General features: G+C 43.7%; 2 protein-coding genes across 2 annotated transcripts; one reads left to right on the forward strand and one right to left on the reverse strand.

The window, feature by feature from the left end:
- The first annotated feature begins 9,059 nt into the window (after positions 1-9,059).
- Positions 9,060-10,103, forward strand: LOC131249447 (uncharacterized). Its single transcript, XM_058250257.1, has one exon. It carries the CDS (start codon positions 9,060-9,062, stop codon positions 10,101-10,103), a length of 1,044 nt encoding a protein of 347 aa, XP_058106240.1.
- Positions 10,104-17,532: 7,429 nt separating this feature from the next.
- Positions 17,533-21,389, reverse strand: LOC131247865 (benzyl alcohol O-benzoyltransferase). The gene is made up of 2 exons (XM_058247776.1): positions 20,688-21,389; positions 17,533-18,613 (listed from the first exon to the last, which is right to left on the reverse strand). Exons 1-2 carry the CDS (start codon positions 21,123-21,125, stop codon positions 17,687-17,689), a joined length of 1,365 nt encoding a protein of 454 aa, XP_058103759.1. The 5' UTR covers positions 21,126-21,389; the 3' UTR covers positions 17,533-17,686.
- Positions 21,390-23,171: the final 1,782 nt, after the last annotated feature.

Consider the following 23,171-nt stretch of genomic DNA (forward strand, 5'->3'; position numbering starts at 1 on the left):
GCCATCAGAGCAATTATAACCATGTGAATTCGTGTTTTTTTTTTTCTTCAGATTGAGGTTAGGTTTGGAATTTGGATCGAGTCATGTTGATTATAGATATAGGAGGAGAATGAATTTTTGAGTGGCGTGTTATCGTAGATTTGGGGCTTTGTTGGAAATTGATATTGGTGGTGTGGGGTTTGATTTGAATTTGTAGCGTTTGGGGATTGGGTTACTATAAACCAATTTTTCTTTGGCGGTGTAGTGTGTTGGATTTAGTTATTTTGTTTTGTTTTGTTTTTGTTTTTGTTTTTTTTTTTTTTTTTTTTTTTTTGCATCTCGTAAGGGCCCGGATTTTGATTGAACACGGGATTCATATATATGTTGAATGCAATTGTTTATAAGTATTTCATTATTTTGAAAAAAAAAAAAAGAAGAAAAAAAAAAAAAAAAACTAGACTAAAAATTAGTCATTATTCTGCAATTGTTGGTCACCGCGAATTATGTTTATTTATTTATCATCGACAAGTAAATGTCATCGTAAAAATTCTAAATTATTATGGTGAAAATAGAAATACAAGTATTCAGGATGAGGATTGTTAGTTCTTTATCCAGTAAAAATTTTGAACAATTGCAATCAACACAGGTTGGATTTAGGAGTTATTTACCATCTGATTCTAAACTTTTGTACAATTGTAAGGTGTGAGCCCTCTAAACTTTAATTTGTTCCCTAATTCAAAGTAATAAGCAACTCAAAATCCCAAATGGTTGTCAAAAACTTTATGCTATGTGAGACATTCATTCATGGATTCAAGTAGAGTCTGAGTCTAATTGGAGCTTTAAAAACCTGGATATTATTTATCTTGCACGTATATTATGCCAAATTTTACATAATTACCTCATCCATCTTTAATCAAAGGGTTTCTCAACGTAATCTTTAGTTTGGGTTATTATGACTGTTGCAAAATATTGATTTTAAAAATATATTTTAAAATAATAAAAATAATATATAATATATAAAAAGTGTTTGAAAAAACACCTTTTTGTGGGTTTTGGGAATAGTCCCGTATTGGAAAAAGAGAAGAACTTTTTGTGGTTTAAATGAAAACAGTGGAGTATTATAATATTTGTCTACCTAGTCCAAGGACTACGTACTGGAACACCCGCACGCTCAGGCTCGGTCTCGGGCAAGGGCACGGTGCAAGGGCGTGGGCATGTGAGGCAGTGTGGCAATATGGCTGTAGAGGCGCTAGTGGCGCACTTTTCACTTCTGCATAGCTAACCCAATAGCTAGAAAACGGCTAGATGCTGTCTCACAACAGTCAACATGTAGCAGCTTAATAGCCCATGCACAACAGTTATGGCTAGTTTTCTCCAACAGCTAGAAAACAGTCATGTGATTTAATTCCCTAGACCATAACCCCCAGCCACCATAGCCTATAAAAGGAGGGCCTGGATGGGTTTCCAAACCATCTCTCAACCCACTCCAGCAGACCCATACGAACTGAGAAAGCCCACTACTCCTCTCCTATACTCCACTCCAGTGATTCCAGCAAGACAGTAAGGGTTGAACCTTTGCTTGAAGAACAGACCAACGGTGTGGTCTAGAATAGTTCAATTGAACCAGCGGCTGAAGAACTAACCAAGTGCGGTGGTCTAAAACAAATATTCTTCTTCTCTCTTTTCTTCTGAGATTTTTCTTTTGTATTTCTGCCAAATTGTGTAACAGAGTTCCATTTTGTGGGCCTTCGTGTTTGCTGAACACAAACCCACACCAGGCTCATCGTATCCTAGAAGCGGTTTGCTTGTAACCTATCAATATGCTCAATTTATTTGAGTAGGGGCAAATAACGCTTTAAGGACAGCATTTCACACGTGCTTCAGCCTGTCCATATTTCAAGTTAATTTTTTATTTTTCAGTTTCCACATTATACAGAAATTATATTAATATGTATAATTTCCAATAGTGACGAGTTATTATGTTGAACACAATGATTTCTTGATTCCTTGTGTTACTGTTAGTGCAGGTATTTAGATCCTTTGGACGTTGCTTGTTCCCGACAATCATCGTATCAACTCTTCTCACAACAGGGCCCAAAGCTTTCTCCGTGGCCCTAACACTTCCTCTTGGACAATCAACACTTTTAATGACCATTGACAATGTGTGGGGGAAAGATGGAAGACGGCCCAAAACGGAAGTCTAAGACTAGGAACAAGCCATTTGCTAATGTTGCCAAGCAATGCCAAGACGAAAGAGAACAAAGAAAGTTGCACTAATTGTCAGGCATGTAAGAATCAATCTTGGGTGGCAACTAACGATGATGGGGTTGAGAAGGGTACGTAGTAGGCAACACCAACCCAGCTTTGGTGGATGGGCTAAGTTGGACAAGCATGGGGAGTTTAATAACAGGCGAAGAAGGTAGCCTGCTCACTAGGGGTGCACATCGGGCCGAACCGAGTCGAACTGGGCTCAACCCAGCCCGGCCCGGTCACCAGCCAAACCCAGCCCGAACCCGGCCCGGCCCGGTCATCAGGCCAACATGTTTAGCCCGAACTCAACTCAGTAAGCAATTGGGCGAGTTCGGGCAGAGTTCAGACCTTACAACAAGTTCATGGGAAGGGCTTTGGCAGGTAATCCGCATCCCATTATAAGTCCCTCGATTAACAGTTTAGATAGTTGAACTATAGACTCCACAAAAAATCTAACTAGTCAGGACATTATAATTCTTTTTTGCATTTGAGTGAATATAGGCCGTTCAAGTTACACGTCGCATTGTGGACAGTGCATAACTTGAAACATGTCAAACTATCCAAGTTATCCAGTTAGCAGCTATCAAATGAATGGTTAAAATGTATATGTAAATGGCCAAGTTGGACCGGGTCGGGCCAGGTCGAGTCGGGTTTCAAACCAAGTTGGGCCGAACTGGGACCTGTTCGAACTCAGCCCGAACTCAGTTTCGAGCCGAAGAAAATAGCCCATCCCGGATCGAACTTAGTTCCAGGTCGGGCTGAGTCGGGCGAATTAACTGGGCTAGCCCGGTTCGTGTACAGCCCTACTGCTCGCACAATTAATAAACAAACCAACCAGCCCAACCAAAGAAAAAAAAAAAAGGAAATCTGACTAGTATATGGGTGAAATAGTAAATGTTAAATAGTGGATATGTAATTGTGGGTGAAATAATATATACTTAATAGTGATGATTAAGAATAAATGCTTAATCATTAAAGCAGTTATATTTTATGGGCAAAATTTCGATCATTCATTCGTGTCCACCCCTACAAGCTCATTACTGTAATTTCGGCATTGTGCATTAATAGGGTCCTTCAGGGATGCAGATTGCCTACCGATGCTACAGGCACCGAGTCTTACAGATGGACGGTGTGGATATACAGTAGACATCCAAATGGGCCCCTGGTCAGGGCTGCACTGTGTTGGCCAAGGCCTTTCCCATGACGTCTACAGTTTTTCTTTCTTAACATTGAATCCAAAGAAAATAGCTGAAAGCAAAGTGGGCTCTTGGGTGGGCCACGTCTTGATGTCCATTGCAAAATCCACTTCGACCGCACGGTGCCGCATACCTAAATAACCATATGAGTTAAAAATCATATGTTTAACTGTAGTGAAAATAGTCTTCATCCACACGTGTCTCACCCACACTAACGTCCTTCCTCATGACCAGGACCCACCACATCCTCAGTTTGGATCGGAAGCGGATTGGCCGGTGTACCACACACCAGCTATATATCCGGTGTATTGACGTCAGCAAGTTATGTGGGTCACATCATGAGGTATGTGTTATATCCAAACCGTTCATACATTTGGTAAGCTCGTCTTAAGGCTTGAATCGAAAAATAAGACAGATCTAAAAATCAATTGGACCGCTCTGCAAAAAGCAGTGGGGGATTGAACGTTTACCATTGAAACCTTTTTGGGGGTCATAAGAGTTTCAAATCAATATGAAATTTGTTTTTCCTCTTCATGCATGTATTTTTTACCTTATTAACAGATTGGATGTAAAATAAATGTTATGGTGGGCCCTACAATATTTTTGACGGTGAAAATCATTGTTCTTGCGGCTATGTTTGGTGTGGTCCATCTGAGCTTTAGATATGATTCACTTTTTGGCTAACGCTCTAAAATGATTAGGAAAAATGGATTTACAGTGTGAATATAATAAATACATCATTGTAGGGTCCATGTAACTTTGATTTCTATTGAACCGTTCATACAACTCAGAGATGGAGGAGAGTCGCCGACACGCATCTACAGCAGCTATATAGCTGATGTGTAGTACACCGGCCAATCCGGTTCCGTATGGATCATGGGACAGACGGAAGCGGATTGGATGGTGTACCATACACCACCGATCTCGCTTGTGTGCTAACGTCACTAGGGTATATGGGTCTCACCATGAGCTATTTGTTATATACCAACCATCCTTTCAATTGGCGAGCTCCTTAATAAGGTTTAACTTAGAAAATAAGGCAGATCCACATATCAAGCAGACCACACTGAAAAAAAACAAAAAAATAGGAGATTGGACGTCTACCATTGAAGCCCTTATGGGGGTTACAGAAGTTTTGGATCGATACGAGAATTGTTTTGCCTCTTCATCGAGGTCTGTGTGACCTCATGAATCGATTGGATGGAAAATAAACGTTATGGTGGGCCTTAAGAATGTTTTAATGGTGATAATCATTATCACCGCTCCTATTTGTGATGTGGTCCACTTAATCTTTGGATATGGTAGTTTTTAGGTTGATAAGCTAAAATGATATGGAAAAGTTGATGAACGGTATGGATATAATAAATACATCATTTTGGATGCCAGGTAACTTTGATCTCCTTTGAACCGTTCATACAACTCAGAACTCTAGGACCGGCAGCGATCATCTTGACATCGACACGTATCCACAGCTGCCAGATCGGTGGTGTGTGGTACACCAGCCAATCCGCTTCCGGGACAGACATACCACCTATGAACCTGAGGAAACAATTTAAAGTGCGACAAAACCATCCCATGCATCAAGTACACGCCTTGTTTGGCGTTGATCCCAATCAAGCTGACTCAACACTCATCACTTTAAAATCTTACCAAAACCTCTCAATTTTCACCATATGGTCCAACTTAGAGTTTTTAATAATTTTTTGAGTTTTGAACTCCCATGCAACTATAGAGTTTTTAATGCACCATTTTGCACTATTCCAAATGTTGTGGGCCCACTAAAGTTGCGGATCTGGATGATACATGGGGGGCCTCTGATGCATTATTTGAATGTTTGACACACATCATGATGGGCCCTACATGCTGTCAATTTATGGTGTAGTGGACTACATGAGATCATTACAAGGTTGTCATATCTACACAAGAAGACAATTAATTAAGAGCATGTTTAGTTGCCACTTAAAAATGAGTTCATTTTATTTTTGTTTGCCTCTTTGGGATTAAAATTCATAGTAAAATTTAAATAAATAAATAAAGAGTTCTTTACCACATAAGTATGATTAATTTAATAGAGATTAACTTATTTTTAAGTAGTGAGCAACCTAATATTATAGTGTACGATGAGTATCCGAATGTACATTGTATAATGAGTTCATTTGATTTTTAGTTTGTCTGTTTGGTATTAAAAATCATAGTTTATGTAAGTTGTTTGTAAAAAATAAAAAAGATCTCTAGTACATAAGTATGATTAATTTAATAAGAGATGAACTTATTTTTAAGTAGCAACCAACCTAATATTATAGTACACAATGAGTATCCAAATGGACATTTTATAATATACTCACCTATTTGTGTAGGGCCCATGCCATTTATTGGTTTCACCGCACAAGGTAAATGTCCTGTCCCAATAAAGGGTGGGTCCACATGTGAGGCATGCCTCAATTATATAGCTAGAAGTGGATGGTTAATGAAGTTGACAAACGGTTCACATTCATCGCTGCATGTGAAAGAGAAGACTTTGATACCAGAGAAAACGTACATGTATGATACACAGGTGTATAGAAATTGATGCCTGCAAAATAAGTCATATTCAACTGTCCAAAGTATGGTCTGACTCTAGATGTATTATAACAACAAAAATTACTCCGGTTTGATCATCTGATTATGTGATTGAGAAACATTTATTAAACAGTTAAAAATGAAATATATCTTGTGATTTTATTTCAACAAATAAGAATATATACCAGAGTCTCAAGCATGGTAAGCTGCCTTGAGTATTACAAATCATGGAGAGTAATTTGATACTTTGGCTGTGTACAATGGTTAAACCCAGTTTTTGACAGGATTCAATGCTGCAGAGCTTATGGTCCCAAATTCAAATTAGTTAAACAGTCTTAACCTTTGATCTGTGGACACTTATTTGTTGGTATATAAGGCCACTGGATTATCTTCATTTTTTGATAAATGGAGATGCATAATTTTTGGATTGTGATATATTAAAATGGGGACTGAGAATTTGAACCGCTTAATTTGAATTACTTTTATTCCATGTGCATAATCTATAAGTGATCTCGAAGTACTTGTGCATCGTCCATCACACAAGTAATCTCTAGGTGCATGATGGAGCACACTGCCACAGTATCAAAGCTCTTGTATTAAACATTGGTAACTTGGTATTATGGAAGTCATGGGCTCCCACTATGGCAAGGCCAGGACTAATTGCGACATCTAGTTTGTTCTATAGTGAAGCTCCTTAAACGGTTCCACTGACAGTGCTAGTCAACTTCAATGAATAATAGGTTTGGAATTCCACCGATCCTAATTCATCTCTTGATAGCTCCTCTCTTTCCAACCTCAGAAGGCTTGTCATTGAGAAGTTGACTAGTCTTTATTACAGCCTTCAGATCTTGTTGGCCGTTTCCTTCTTAACATCCAATGTATTCCTCAGAATGCCGGTTTGGCCTTGAGTGATGGGTTTTCCAACCTCTAATTTCAGGTGGAGATCATTCATGAGGTTTTTCACATCGGGAGATGCGCATGTGTGCATGCCATTTGGATTGTTCAATAACGAGTACCAACGTGAATATGTAAATAGTTCATTGGATACGTCAACATGGCTCAATATCTAACAAAGGCATAAAATCCAATCACGTCCTAGTTAGGAGGCACTCAATCGAAGTCATAAAGTAGCAGGATTTAATTGAATGGTATGTAGATTGTTGTACCAGTCTAATTAAACAGCATTCAAATTAATTTGTGTTGGGGAAAAAACACCAAGTCTGGAGACCCGGTTATGGAATGGACCAACTCTATCGACACCGCCTGAGAATCCGAGGTAATGTGTTGGATCGAGACGAGACAAAGCCTAGAGGAGAGACTTAGCTCGGATTTTTAGGAAACGAATCCCGACCGAGACCTTAAGAGTCAGGAGCCATAGGCAAAATAAGACACATAAAGTTGGCTCGGTTAATGAGGCAACAATGTCTAAAGAGGCCGATTGAGGCCCTGAAGCTAAAAGCAATCTGACCGACCATAAAATCGACCCATACGAGGCCGGATACAGTGTCGGGTATCGGATTAAGAAAGAACGTCAGCCATAAGCCGATCATGTTTCGTCCGACAGGGGGCAGAAAGTTTTATCCTTACAGTCAGCCGAGACTCGTCTGTTACTTGAGTCGGTCAAGGTCGAGCCAAGCAAGGAAGAAACGTTGTAAGCTTAAATACCGTTCCGGAAATCACGGGAAAGGATTCTCGATCCCGAGGATCTCGGGATCGGGAAGCATCCGTAAGAAGGTTACGGCTAAATCAAATCTCCTAAAAATCAGGGAGAGAATCCCCGTACGGCGGGATCATCCCTCTCCTATAAATGAGAGACACTTAAAGGGTGAAAGGTACGCAAAAACTCTCTCTCAAACCCCCTCAATACTAGAAGACCCTTTTCCTAGCCTGACTTTGGCATCGGAGGGTCCCCTGCTCTAGCCAGGGTCTCCTTTGTTTTCTTCCTGTGTAGGTACTCGAAGGTCTAAAGAGGGCGGACCAGATTTTTGCATCAACAGTTTGGTGCCGTCTGAGGGAAACGATACAAAAAGTCGTGTTCCAGGCTCTATCCAAAAGTGTCAAACGAGCGTTAATGGTGAAAACCAGAAAAAATGGTCTTACCGAACCAAATGAGGTTGATGACGCTGGACCGTTAGGTCCAGACGGGACCCAAGGAGCTCAGAACCAACCTGACAATCAACAAGGTTCCGCAGCTCGTCCTGCAGCATCTACCGCAACTAGGAATACCCAGCAAAATCGAGGAAATGGACGGTTGGATCGGGAGGTCCAGGAGCTCAAAGTCGATATAAACGTTATGAAATAAATATTAGAGCAGATGCACCGTCAACAAACTTAGTAGCCTCAACGAGAACAGGCGATGAATGTTTCGCAACAAGTTGTCGACCTTCATCCTACTGCCCCGCAGTCGCTGGCGCAGCCGAATCAGCCCCATGGGCCGCCCGAGCCAGTGCCCGCTCATTCCACGACTGTCGTGCTACCTTCCACTAATCTTCGACACGAGATAAATCGGAGGAGCAACCGACCTCCGGTTGAAGGGATGGCAAAAAGCAACGAGCATTGGAAAGCTGACCTTCAGGACTTTAAAAAAGAAGTGCTAGAAGAGATGGCGGATATGAAGCATAGTCGGGATGCATATTCAACCAGGACAGGAACAAAAGCGTCCTCATTCGTCGATGAAGTGATGCAAGCCCGGCTGCCGGAAAGATTTCGCCTCCCGCAGATTACACCTTTCATAGGCAAAACCGACCCAACGGAACACATCGAATGATTCTGAACGTACATGGAACTGCATGATGCCTCGGATGTCGTGATGTGTCAAACTTTCTCCCTCACCTTAACCGACGTGACCCGACTTTGGTTCAAGCAGCTGAAACCAAAATCCGTTAGCACGTTTGCAGAACTCAATGATGTCTTTCTCACCAATTTCATTGTTGAAAAGAAGAAGTTGAACCCCCTACGCATCTGAATAACATAGTTCAGAAAGAGGGAGAGCTACTAAAAGACTACATTAAACGTTTCAACTTTGAATCACTCCAAGTTTAGAAACATTCAGAGAAGACGGCACTCAATTCCATCATGCAAGGCGTTAGGGATAAGTCGTTTCTGGCATCCTTGGACAAGAATCCCCTTGAGACTTTGGCTAAATTCATGACTCGGTCAGATAAATACGCGAATGCCGAGGAAACAAAAAACTTGCGTGAGGCCGCCCAGAACGTAAAAATCTCAGTCAAAGAATCAACCAAAAAGGAAGTTGACTCTGCTGGAGGAAAGAAGCGTAAGGAAGACCGAACACGCGATGAACGAAAGTCGGGCAAGCGACCCGACCGAAGGTTTTCTACATACACCTCGCTTAATAAACCTCAAGAGCAGGTGCTGATGGAAATCAAGAGTGAAGGATTTGTTAGCTGGCCGAATAAGCTTCGGAGTAATCCAAACCGGTGGAATAATGATAAATATTGTCACTACCATCGCGATCATGGCCACAGTACGAGTGATTGCTATCACTTGCAGGAAGAGATCGAAAGGCTTACCCGAGAAGGCCGGCTCAGAGAACACGTCGAAAGAACCGGGACAGTGGAAGAACGCTCGGGGGACAACCGACCCACGGAAGAAATTCGGACTATTGTCGATGGTCCCCGCGGCAGAGGCGACTCAAATAATGCTTGGAAAAGTCATGTCAAGAGCATCAGTCGACCCGAGTCCGAGATCCTGATCATAGCTCGGCCTTCGAAGGAAAAGAAGAAAGAAAAATATTGCATCTCGTTTACCGATGAAGATGCTCGACGCATTCATCATCCTCATGATGACGCATTAGTTATCACTCTAACCATCGCAAACCGAAGGGTGTTCCACATAATCATCGACACAGGATCATCTACTGACGTACTGTTCACTCACGCATTCAACAAAATGAGTATTGAACGATCGACCTTACGGCCGGTGCGTACCCCATTGATCAGATTCTCGGGAGGACAGATACTCCCAGAAGGTATCATTTCGCTGTCACTTACTGCTGGAAGCCCTCCGCAACAGGCGACAGTAATGGTCGACTTTTTGATAATCGATCAGTCGTCCGTTTATAATGCGATACTTGGCCGACCCTCTCTGAGTCTCCTCTAAGCCGTGGTATCTACATACCATCTCTCTATGAAATTCCCGACTAAGTCGGGAGTAGGAATCGTTAAAGGAGATCAGCGAGACGCAAGACGCTGCTATACAACAGCCATAAAAGTCTCGACCGAGGTATCAATGATCGATTCACTAGATTTTCTAAGCCGAAACTCACGAGCAAGGGCAACCGGTGGAAGACTTTGTTTCAGTACCTTTGGTCGAGACCGACGGATCTACAATGGTACAAATTGGCTCGTCTTGGTGATCACCACTGAAAAATAATCTGATAACTCTACTCTGGCGATACACCGACGTATTTTCATGGAGCCATGAAGACATGCCGGGAATTGACCCATCTGTTATCACACATTGACTTAACATCGATCTGACCTACCGGCCGATCCGACAGAAGCGACGTCCACTCGGTCGTGAAAGGTACGCAATCATTAAAAAAGAGGTTACCAAGCTCCTCAATGTCAAATTCATAGAAGAGATATACTACCCGGAATAGGTAGTCAACATCGTACTTGTGAAAAAAGTCAATGGGAAGTGGCGTGTCTGTATTGACTATACCGACCTGAATAAAGCCTGCCCGAAGGATAGTTTTCCTTTTCCGAGGATCAATCAGTGTTGGTGGATAGCACTGCGGGGCACGAACTTCTTAGTTTTATACATGCTTATTCAGGGTACAATCAAATTATAATGCATCAGTCTGAAAAATCTAAGACCACCTTTGTCACCAACAAAGGTCTTTATAGTTACCGAGTGATGCCATTTGGTTTGAAAAATGCTGGAGCGACTTATCAAAGATTAGTAAACAAAATCTTTACTCGGTTGATCGGCCGAACCATGGAAGTGTATATTGACGACATGCTCGTCAAAAGTGTACACGCAGCCGACCATATAGCCGACCTAGAAGAAATGTTCCTGATCTTACGCAAGTTCCAAATGAAGTTGAACCCGAGCAAGTGTGCCTTTGGTGTGAGCTCTGAAAAGTTTCTCGAATTCCTAGTAGGCCAGCGAGGAATCGAGGCAAATTCGGAGAAAATTAAGGCATTGCTCGACATGGAGTCTCGGAAAACTATAAAAGACATACAAAGATTGACCGGACAAGTAGCGGCACTCAACCGTTTCCTCTCCTGAGCCACTAATAAATGTCCCCCGTTTTTTAAACAATTGAAGGGACGACAAACGATGGATTGGACAAAAGAGTGCGGAGCAGCGTTCCAGCAATTAAAGTCTTACCTCGGGTCTCCACCCCTCTTATCGAAACCCAAGCCAGGAGAAGCCCTGCTATTGTATCTTACGGTGTCCGAGGCAGCGGTTGGCTTGGCACTGATACGGGAGCATGAAGGGAAACAACTGCCAGTTTATTACGTCAGCAAAGCACTACTACCGGCAGAGACGAGATACCCACTCCTGGAAAAAGTGGCCCTAGTGTTGGTTGTCTCCTCGCGACGACTTCGGCCATATTTTCAAGCTCATACAATTATTGTCATGACTGATCTCCCACTACGTCAGGTCCTACAGAAATCAGAAGCTTCAGGCCCCCTCACGAAGTGGGCGATTGAACTCAGTGAACTCGATATCTAATTCAAGCCGAGAGTAGCAGTTAAGGGGCAAGTCGTGGCCGACTTCATTGCTGAAGTGACACCACGAGCAGATTCAATGGCTTGGAATACTGAGCCTACTGAAGAATTGACCACCGCTTCTTCCGAGTCAACGCCCGACCCAATCGCTTGGAAGCTGTTTGTCAATGACTCCTCCAACTCTAAGGCAAGTGGGGCAGGAGTAGTGCTGAAAACTCCTTATCAAACCTACATGCAGTATGCCTTAAGACTTGGATTTCAAGTCTCGAACAACACAGCAGAATATGAAGCTTTATTGCTCGGCCTCCGACTCGCGGCCAGTTTGGGCGTTACGCATCTTAATGTTTTCAGCGATTCACAATTGGTTGTCGATCAAGTCGCTGGTGTGTATCAAACACGTAAAAAGTAATTAAAAATATATGTGGAGAAAGCCAAAGAGTTAATCGACGGATTCCAACAGTGTAGTTACTCGGATCCCTCGAACAGAAAACACCAAAGCCAATCTGTTGGCAAGACTTGTCTCAGCCGACGAGGACGACATACCTAGGTCCATTCCAATCGAGTACGTTGTCAAGCTGAGTATCGGTGAACCAGTTAGCTCGACCATTCATACAATCGATTCGGAACCCACTTGGCTCGCCGAGGCTCGATAATTAAAAATCCAAGCTTCTCGCTACACCACACTCAATGGGGTGCTGTACAAGAAAGGTTATTACACTCCATTACTACGATGCGTAAACCCCAGTGAAGCCGACTATGTACTACGAGAAATACATGAAGGAATATATGAAAACCATTCAGGACGACGATCACTCGCACATAAGGTTCTACGTCAGGGGTACTAATGGTCAACCATCCAGCACGACGCTCGTAAACTTGTCCAAAGATGCGACAAATGTCAACGGTTTGCAGTCATTTCGAGGCAACCCCCGGAGGAGCTGACTCCAATGATCGGTCCTTGGCCCTTCGCGCAGTGGGGAATCGATATTATCGGTTCACTACCCATGGGAAAAGGACAGACCAAGTTCACTGTCGTAGTAGTGGACTACTTCACAAAGTGGGCCGAGGCTGAGCCACTGGCAAAAATAACCAAGTAGAAGATCACAAATTTCGTATGGAAGAATATTGTCTGCCGTTTCGGGGTACCCCGGACCATTGTTACCGACAATGGGAAGTAGTTTGACAATAAGAGCTTTAGTGAAATGTGCGGTAATCTCGAAATCAGAAATGTATACGCATCACCCCATCATCCTCAGACGAACGGACAAGTTGAGGCAGTCAATAAGATCATCAAACGACATCTCTGAACTAAGCTTGACCGAGCCAAAGGAGCGTGGGCTGAAGAACTCCCAAACATACTGTGGGCATACCGAACTACGGTTCGAACCGCTATAGGATAAACCCCTTTCTCCCTCGCTTATGGCTCGAAAGCCGTTACCCCAGTCGAGATTGGGCTGCCCTCAGCCCAAATCAGTTCATTTAACGAAGAGGATAATGAAGAACTCTTGGCCCTTGGACTTGACCTTGTGGACAAACAAAGAGAAAAAGCTCGGTTACGAACTATGGGTCGATAGCAACAAGTAGCTCGATTTTATAATGCCCGAGTTAAGGTCAGGCAATTTCGAGTCAGGGACATGGTTCTCTGAAAAATGTTCCTCAACACTAAGGAAGTTGGTGCGGGCACACTGGGACCCAACTGGGAAGGACCCTATGTCATCTCAAGCACCATCCGACCAGAAACGTATTGATTGGAAAACTTAACTGGACAGTTGCTACCCCATTCGTAGAATACCGAGCATCTAAAAATCTACTATCCCTAGGTCAGCCCAGCGAAGCGTTCAGAAAAATTCAAAACCAACAAGCATATAAACTGAATTAAGATGAATAAAAGAAAACTAAGTATATTCATTTATCAGTACGTTTGTTATATTGAGCTACATCTTGTTGCGACATTACATTGATAAAGCAAAAGGCTTAAAAGCAAAAGGAAAGGTCGGCTGTGACACGCAAGCATCTTCCTTGGCCGTGGATATTCTCGAGCCTGCCCTGGAGCTTGGTCTATTTGAAGAGCTAGTTTGAGTGCCAAAAATGGAGCTGATGATGGTACCAAAAGAAGTGGTTCAAACTCAGCTACCACCACTAGGAGCAACCTCAGTAACTTCAGGAGCTGCCTCGACCTCGACACCAGCCACAGCATCAGTAGACTCGGCGGCTTCGGCCTCCACGCCTTCAGGACCAAAGACATCATCATCAAATCCCGACAGATCAAGGTTGGAAAAAGATTGCTTCATCAGTTGGATGCAAGCTGTATATCCACTCTGATACAAGCGATCACTTTCTTCCTCAAACTCTTGGGATTCGAGAAAGGCCTGCACAGTCCGATCCTTGGCTTCCTTGGCCTCTGTAGCCTCTTCGACGGCCTTCCGAATGGCTACCTCAGCATCCCCTTTGGTCCGAGACAACTTATTAGCGTAAGAGGCATGAGCTTGACGGATTCTCCGATTCTCTTCTTGAGCCTCTGTTAGTAGCGAAGCCATGCGAGTACACTCAGCTTTGGCGTCAGCAGTGGCCTTCCGAGCAAGTCCCAACTCGCCTGACAGAATTCCAGCCCGAGCCAAGGAAGCCTCGACTTTTGCTCCCGCTTCAGCTGTCTGCTTTTGAGCGGCAGTTAGATCCGAGCAGGCTTTAACCAAACAAGGAGCCAACTGCAGAAGGAAAATGATAGGCTGGACTGAGTCACCAATAGAAAAAATCATAAACAAAAAAGAGAGAAATCACCGACGTTACCTCAAGAAGTATCTTCGTCGCATGACCAAGAGTTTGCAACGAAGAGGCATTGTAAAGACTAGTGAAATCTCTCTTGCTCTCATGAGCGATGGCCCAAGGGATCATCCCCGATACTACCTGCTGGAAAGACGAAGGCTCCTGTTGAGTCATTCCCCCTCCTAAAGTCTCCCATCTCTGCTCCTCTCTTAGTTCCGAGACTCGCTCTGCAACGGGTCCCGGCTCAGAAGCTACTTGAGACTCTACAGGAGCCGCTCCTGCCTCTTTCGCCCTCTCTTCGGGGTCAGAAAGCATGACAACGGTCGGGACGACCGGAGCAGGGGCGACTGGGGCGGATGGCTCCTTAGCCTTGGAGCCGTCTTCGCCTTCTTTGAAGGCCGAGGCTCCAATAGAAGCACCAACCTCAGAGGAGCCTTTATTTTTTACGCCAGTTTAAGAAAGGGTCGAGCTTAAGCCATCTCTGTATCAGATAAGGTAAAGAGTTAGATAAAATCCAAGAGAAACACGTCAGAATAAATCGAGGATACCTATCACGGCAGAGTCTAAGCCCGAGAGAAGGAGACGCTCCGGTTGAAGAAGAGTCTTCCAAGACCGATCTTCCGGACTTAGTCCCCTCAGATCCTTGATCCGAGCTAGAGCACCAGCTCCTAGCTTCAGCCTTCTTTTGGGGATATCTGCAAAACACGTTCAGTCAGACTCAGGAATGTCAAGACAAAAAAGATACGGAGAAAGAAAATGTCGAGTCACCTGCTTCAGAAAACTCCCGGAAAATATGAGACTCGAAGAGCCCAGGCTCGGCAGTCTCCCAGTGACCGCATGCCCAGAGCCATCTCTCTCTCCAGTGTTTGTTGGAGGTAGGACGGTCGGTTATCAAAGGACCGCCCTTGTTCTACCAAGCACACAAGAAGTACTAGCCGGGTTGTTGAGGGTTTGGCCGTATTTGGTACAGATAAAGGAATTCATCCATAATCAGTGGAGGTTGCTCTGTCTCGGCCCACAACACTGAACATCCGAACAAGTTCCTACACCCATTCGGCACTATCTGCTCAGGTGCAATTCGGAGTCCGGACAGAAAATCCCGAGCAACGGGTTGGAGGGGCAGATGTAAGCCACATTGCATTGTGACTTGGAAAATTATGACCATCCCAGCAGGAGGATGGGGAAGACGAATAATAACAGAGTCGAGGACATGATACCTGATTCAAATCCTATTTAAATCCGCCTCAGTTAAAATTGATGGGATTGGACCTTTCTGATCGTCTCTAACTTCTCCCTCGACAGCATCTCCCTCTTCGTCTGCAGACTCAACGGCCCTGGCCGACCTTCTTAGGGGAACCGAGTCAGTGGTTTCCTCTAACTCCTCATCCTCTTCTTCTAAGTCATCCCCAGGAAAACGGGGGTCAGGACTCCCAGGGGCAGTCACCAGAGACGCCCCTCCACAAGAAGGACCCGCCGAAGCAAGACGTTCCGCTGAAGTTTCAGACGTTCTTTCAGAGAACCGGAAAGCTTCATTGACACTAGTCATCATCTCCGCCAGCAATGAGGGTGATTCCGAGACATTCCAAAGATGTCCCGTTTTGTCTTCATCACCGAAAATCCCTTCCCGGGGACTTAAAGAATGCGCTGCTATTAAAGAATAGAAAAGGAAAGGGAGGGAAAGAAAACTCACCGGAGAGGCGAAAAGCGCACAGTTGGAGAAGTAAAAAGAAGAAGGGCGAAAATAATAGAGGAAGTAGCGAAACACGAAGACAAGCAGAGAGGAGGAGAAAGGAAGAAGAGAAAACAGGAAAGGAAAGCTCGCGCGAAAAATGGAAAACAAATCCCGCTCTCCCCTTTTATACCCGAGCCACGTGGCAACAACATTTAAGAAGGAGTCAAATCAACGCCTGCTTCAACTCCCCCGCCCGACACGTGGCGCATGCCGACTGATGCAAGTAACACCCTCGCCACGAGTTCGATGCTCATAAGCGGACGAAACATTATGACGGCTGTCCGCACGTGCGACCTCGAGGACCGAACCGACGCCAGTTAAGAACGACACATGAAGCATTAAATGCTTCATCATAACCTCGGTTTTCAGGGCACACCAACTCAAAAAACTAGTTACTCCTTAGTGTCGGCCTAACTAACACAAGGAGTAGGGGGCTTACTGTTGGAAAAAAAACACCAAGTCCGGAAACCCGGTTATGGAATGGACCAACTCTATTGGCACCGCCCGAGAATCCGAGACAATGTGTTGGATCGAGACGAGACAAAGCCTAAAGGAGAGACTTAGCTCAGATTTTTGGGAAACGAATCCCGACAGAGACCTTAAGAGTCAGGAGCCATAGGCAAAGTAAGACACATAAAGTTGGCTCGGTTAACGAGGTAGCAATGTCTAAAGAGGCCGATTGAGGCCCTGAAACTAAAAGCAACCTGACCGACCATAAAACCGACCCATACGAGGCCGGATACAGTGTCGGGTATCGGATTAAGGAAGAACGTCGGCCATAAGCCAATCCTGTTCCGTCCGACAGGGGGTAGAAAGCTTTATCCATGCAGCCAGCCGAGACTCGTCTGTTACTTAAGTCGGTCAAGGCCGAGCCGAGCGAGGAAGAAACGGTGTAAGCTTAAATACCGTTCAGGAAATCACGAGAAAGGATTTTTCGATCCCAAGGATCTCGGGATCGGGAAGCATCCGTAAGAAGGTTACGGCTAAATCAAATCTCCTAGAAATCAGGAAGAGAATCCCCGTACGGCGGGATCATCCCTCTCCTATAAATGAGATACACTTGAAGGGTGAAAGGTACGCAAAAACTCTCTCCTAAACCCCATCAATACTATAAGACCCAGATTCCTAGCCTGACTTTGGCATCGGAGGGTCCCCTGCTCTAACCAGGGTCTCCTTTGTTTTCTTCCTGTGCAGGTACTCGAAGGTCTAAAGATTTTTACATCAACAGTTTGCATGACTCTCTTTTCTTACATTGCCCTACCATTTAATTAAATTCCTCATTACCATTCATTTTTGCTTAGCCCAATACAAATAGGAGCTATACCGAATTTAAGTCCAATGCTTTGTGGAGCACGTTACAATGCCAAGTTTCCAAACGCTCAATCTATTTTCTCCCTTTCTTTCTAAATACAAAGACCAGTTGCTGAAAAGCGCACACAAAACAATACAATGAACCTAACATGTCTTGTGGATTTTATGTCATGTTAGGTTTATTATTCCTTAATTATCTAGAGCGCCGATACAATGAATTTGGAAGTGCTACTGAGTGTGGGCTCCTTGATCATGCTTTCAATCTCAACCACAAATCTCTCCATTGCCGGCCCAGGCAAGCAAGTCGGCACCACAATCCCATCCTCCCCCTTGGCATTTCTAAACGGTATGTAAAAGCTTGCCACCCCAGGGATGGCCCCCACACCCCCCTTGGCTGGCCCACCATAAACAGGTTTTCCCCACCCGAAATCAACGTCCCCAAATCCAGCACGTGTCACATCCGACACGAGGTACGTGCGCACTACCGTGAAGTGGGGCCGGCCCTTGATCACCATCAGGTCCGCTAGAGACTGCATGTACTCTTGTGTGACATCAGATTTTGCTTTATGCACTAGTTCTAGTGCATATCCCAACGGATTCTGACACAACTTCCCAGCCGGCGAGATCGCCACCGGAAATGCGAACGCATTCCCGTAGTAGCCCTCGGGCAGGGGCGGCTGATACTTGGCACGTGCGTTAACGATGCAGATGATCCTGACTTGCTCATCCGGGTCGGGCCCCACGGCGATGGTGCGGCAGCGCCAGAGGCACGCAGTCAGCAACTCGAAAGTGGAGCACTTGCGGAGGTGGTGCGGAACATGCTTCCTGAGGGCAGATATCTCGGTGGGACCGAAGAAAAAGGAACGGTGGGCCATGTCATCGAGTGGTATTATGGTGCCTTTTGTGTCGGCCACTTGCTCGTATTCCTGGTGCACACAAGTCACATGAGGTGGGTCCCGTGCGTTTAGCAACTCCCTCCGCCACACGGGTGAAACTGATGGGGCCCGTGCCCCTCGTGCCAGCTCACCCACCGCGGTCATGAATTGCACGAGCCCAGCCGCATCGCTCATGGTGTGGTTGAGTCGAAGAGCGAAGATGAAACCTCCACATGTGAGCCGAGTCACCTGCGCGTGTTTCACAACGATAGCAGCAGTAAAGAACAACATTAGATCATTCTGAATTGACCATTTCAACAACTTTAATTTATTTTTATTTTAAAAAAAAGAAAAAAAACGGTATCATGTTGTACATGGCACATTTCCATCCTGGATTGCAACTGAAATGATGATCACGACTATTACTACTCTAACTTTGGATGTATTTTTTAATGCATACATTCTAAACATAATATTATTAAAAATATATATGCATTTATTATAACTTTTATAATTCCATCCACTTTAATTCCACCTAATGCATCTGGCCAAACATGTAGTTCTATCGGTTTGGTAAGATCTCTTGAGGAGACAGCTCAATCACATCACAAAAATCAGTGGGAATTATATACCCACCATTGGAATCTTTTTAGCCCAAGAGCTGAGGTTAGGTTAAAGTACTTTGGTGAGGAAGCGGATTGCCTGTGTGCCTGTTGACGTCACCAAGTTGTGTGAACCCCACCCTGATGTATGTGTTATATCCACACCGTCCATCCATTTAACGAGATCATTTTAGACGATGAGCTCCAAAACAAGACAGATACAAAGGTCAAGTGGCCACACTACAAAGTAGCAAGGACAATGATTCCGACCGTTGAATCCCTCCTAATGCCCATCACGATGTTTATTTGTCATCCAACCTATTCATGAGGTCACACAGACCTGGATGAAGGAAGAAAAACATGAGATTGATCCAAAACTTCTGTAACCCCTGTGAAGTTTTCAATTGTAGTCCTTCAATTCCTATTTCTTTCTGTGATGCGGTCCACTTGAGCTTAGGATCTGCTCGTTTGTTGGACCATGCCATAAAATAATTTAGTAAAATGGATGAACGATATGTACATAACAAATACATCAGGGTAGGTCCCACACAGAGGTTGGTGGTCTGTGTCACATCAGGCAATCCGTTTCCCTTTGGTGAAGCCCTGAGGTAAAGAGATTTAACTGAAGTAAGACAAGGAGATTAGACCATAATAGATATAGGTTAGATAACATATAAACATCAGGTATCCCTTAACAAGTTACATAGTCACTGTGTTTGTCGACTGGCTTCTTGAGTTTTAGATTTCCAATATGTTTGGGCTCATGTCCTAAAATCAGCTGAAGACGGCCATGTGTATCATGTCACTTGAGTAGTAAAAATTGTCGACGTCATGCGGAATCCTACTAATTATTATATAGAATTAATAAAGTTAGTAGTGGACGGAATTGAGACCAGTGGTAGAAACCTGAAAATTACAGGTTTATGTATGCAGCATGTGAGGAGGATGAGAGCTGGGCTTTTGGGGATATTGGTTGGAAGCTCAGAACCGCGAGTCATAGGTGGGGCCGAACAGACCAATTGTAAATATAGAAAACCCAGTAGACTTGTGGATGTCCTGTTTCCGGATATGTAATTCTCAGGGTTGGTGGAGTTACTGCTGCTGTTGCCAGCTAGCGATAGCCTTTGGTTAGAGTGAGGAAGTATACCATCCTCCGCCTCTGAACACGTGTCCTAAATTTGTACTGGTGGTCCATGGTTCTGTGGCTTGTACCGTTGATTTAATCATACCTTATGATGGATGGCCCATGCCCAAAAACTCTTATTGATGGGACAATCATATCCGTTCAATCAGTGATCTGGAAGTAGATGCATGTATGGCAACGGTCACACGCAGCAGAAGAACAGACCATATATTGGATAGCTTGGATCTTATGATTTAAACGCTTTTTGGTAGGTGAGACATCAACAATAGCGTTCATCTGATCGAAGGTGTAGATGACGGATCTGCTGTTCTACCAGTAGAACTATCGAACTCAGGGCATGGTTCCTGAAGTTGTGAACTATTCTCTATTTGTGAGGAGTTTATCATCCTGAGATCTGATTTCCAACAACTGCAGGAGGTATCCATGGTTCAATAATCCTGAACGTTGATCACTACTCTACCCCACGGATCATGGATGGACCGTGCCTCAAAGGTACAGGACAATTCTAACCTTTCAACTTGTGAACAGTAAAAAAGGGCTACGAATTGGACGGTCAGGATTATAAAGCTCTAATCACCTGAATTAAAAGCAAAGGGCAGTTGAGGACTTCTCCCGTGCCAGGGACGTCGTAGAGAAGCTCCTCCCAGCATGGGAACGGAGGCTGGAGTGCATCCCCGAACTGCTTGAGACTGACATCAGCGTCGGCCTCGATGAATATCACACCTTCGCCGGTGCACTCCACCGTCAGCTTACGGCCGGGACCTTCTCTAAGCCTACCAGCAAACGGGTAGTAGAAAACGAGGGCGTCTGCTATAGCGTTCCTGATCACCTGTGCTGGGTCCCGCCCACCCATCGAAGGATCGTTGTGGTAGAACTGAATGACGGGGATCTGGAAACGGAGACCTTCCTGGTCATCGATGTCTGAGAGGTGTTTGAATTCATGAGGTGTGGGCTTAGCAGGGGAAATTAGCACTGGCTTGCGCCTTTTGACGGAGAAGACTAGAGAAGAGGCCATTGGAGGAAATGGGTTGTTGTGAGGAAGGGAGAAGGTGATGGAAGAGGTTTGGGTGTAGTGGAGTGAAGGTGGGGTGCATCGATTTATATAGAATCAGGTCTGGTCTTCTTTGAACGGTTTTTTGTATCGTTGATGAAGTTGCAAGTGAGTTTCATGGCTGCTATAAGACAAAGGTCTCTCTATCTCTCTTGAAATGAGCGACTTAGGCTTAGCCGATTAGCCGAGAGCAATAAGCTTTACTATGTTCAACATCAAGGGGGATTGAGTCCTGGAGCCCTTGCAATTAGTCTTGATCCCATTGGTTGGTTAAAAGGGCTGCGGATTGGGTAGCGAGTAAGCTTGCGTACTCTGTGGGGTCCACGTTGTTTATTTATTTTATTCACCTCGTCCATCCATTTTAAAATATGACTTTAGGGCCTGAGACTTAAAACGAAGCATATTCAAAGCTCAAGTGAACTATACCATAGGCCTACAGAAGTTTTTTTTATCAAGCTGATATTTGTGTTTTTCCTTCACCCATGTCTGTGTGATCTTGTGAATAAGGCCACCAAGCTTTGGCTTCAAATTATCATGAAATCTGACCTGGACAACTCCTCAATTTTAAATGACAATTATATGAAAATATATGTAATTACTTCAAACTAAATAGACCCTTAAATGACAATTCTCGCTTTGTTGGTGGAATGTCCATGTATGAAACCTCATATCCTTTGATGATTTGACTCTTATGCTCTTAAAACTTAGGTGACTTATTAGCCAACCCTATGTTTAATAAAAGGTTGAAATTTGAATCCCATAGTATTTTTCCTTCCCATCCAAGGGAGCTAAATCTAAGTAAAACTTGCATGTCTCAAGCAAAACCTCAAATCCGATAATCAGGGGTGGAAGCCTATCTTATTACAAAGAATGGCAGGATCGATCTGTTTAATACTTGGAGGTTTTGAACCTCCAAGGGGTGTTTGGTGCATGCAATTAAGTGGTATTAAGTGGGGTAGAATTGATATTTTGCAATGAGTTTTTGTAAATATATGTTATGTTTGGATTGTAAAAATTGAAAAGTTAAATCATTTGATTCATCTGAAATTATGTTTGATAGATGGGATCAGCAAATCCCACTGTCCACTTGCTTACACTATTTGGAAATGTCGCAGGCTTTCCTACTGTATTGATTTCAATAAGTTATTTCGACCCAACTGTGATGTATGTGTTATATCCACACCGTCCATCCATTTTCCATAATTGTTTTATGGCAAGGATAAAAAAAATAAAATCAAAAGCTTACATGGACCACACTAGAAAGTAATAGAGATAATGACGTTGATAGTTGAAACCTTCTTAGGGCTCACCATGATATATTTTTAACTATCAAACTTGTTCATAAAATCAAATAGACTTGGACGAAGGGAAAACACAAATATCAGCTTGATCCAAAACTTCTGTGACCCTCAAGAACTTTTCAACAGTAGGCGTTCAATCTGCATTGATTTATGTGGTGTGGTCCATGTGAGCATTCAATCTGCTTGATTTTTTTTGTTTATGCCCTAAAATGATCTTGAAAAATGAATGAATGATTTGGATATATTCCATATATCATGGTGAGGCCCACAGATCTTGCTGACATCAACGTACTCCTTAGTTGGATCGTCACATAGCAAGGGCTAGATAGCATGCTACATTTCAAATTCCAAATGTAATTTTCAAATGAATTTGAAAAGACTTCTATAATTCCATAGAATTCTTTATAATCCACTGCAATACATAGCTCATTTTTTTATGCATACATACCTAATAAAACATATATAGTTTGGGATTTAATTGATGGCATTATCAATTTCACCTCACTTAAATCCACGCACCAAACACCCCTAGGTATTAAATATATCCCAACTACTACCACCAACTACTACCACCGACATGTCTCATGACAAGTTCTTATGGATATAGATATGAGATTATTTAAATATGATGTTTTGAACAGTAAAAATTTGTTGCCGCAAGCCCTGCAGTGCACACGTGTGGACTGTTTTATTAACAACCAACACTTTT

The sequence above is a fragment of the Magnolia sinica genome, chromosome 6 (genome assembly GCF_029962835.1).
Source record: "Magnolia sinica isolate HGM2019 chromosome 6, MsV1, whole genome shotgun sequence".
NCBI lineage: Eukaryota > Viridiplantae > Streptophyta > Magnoliopsida > Magnoliales > Magnoliaceae > Magnolia > Magnolia sinica.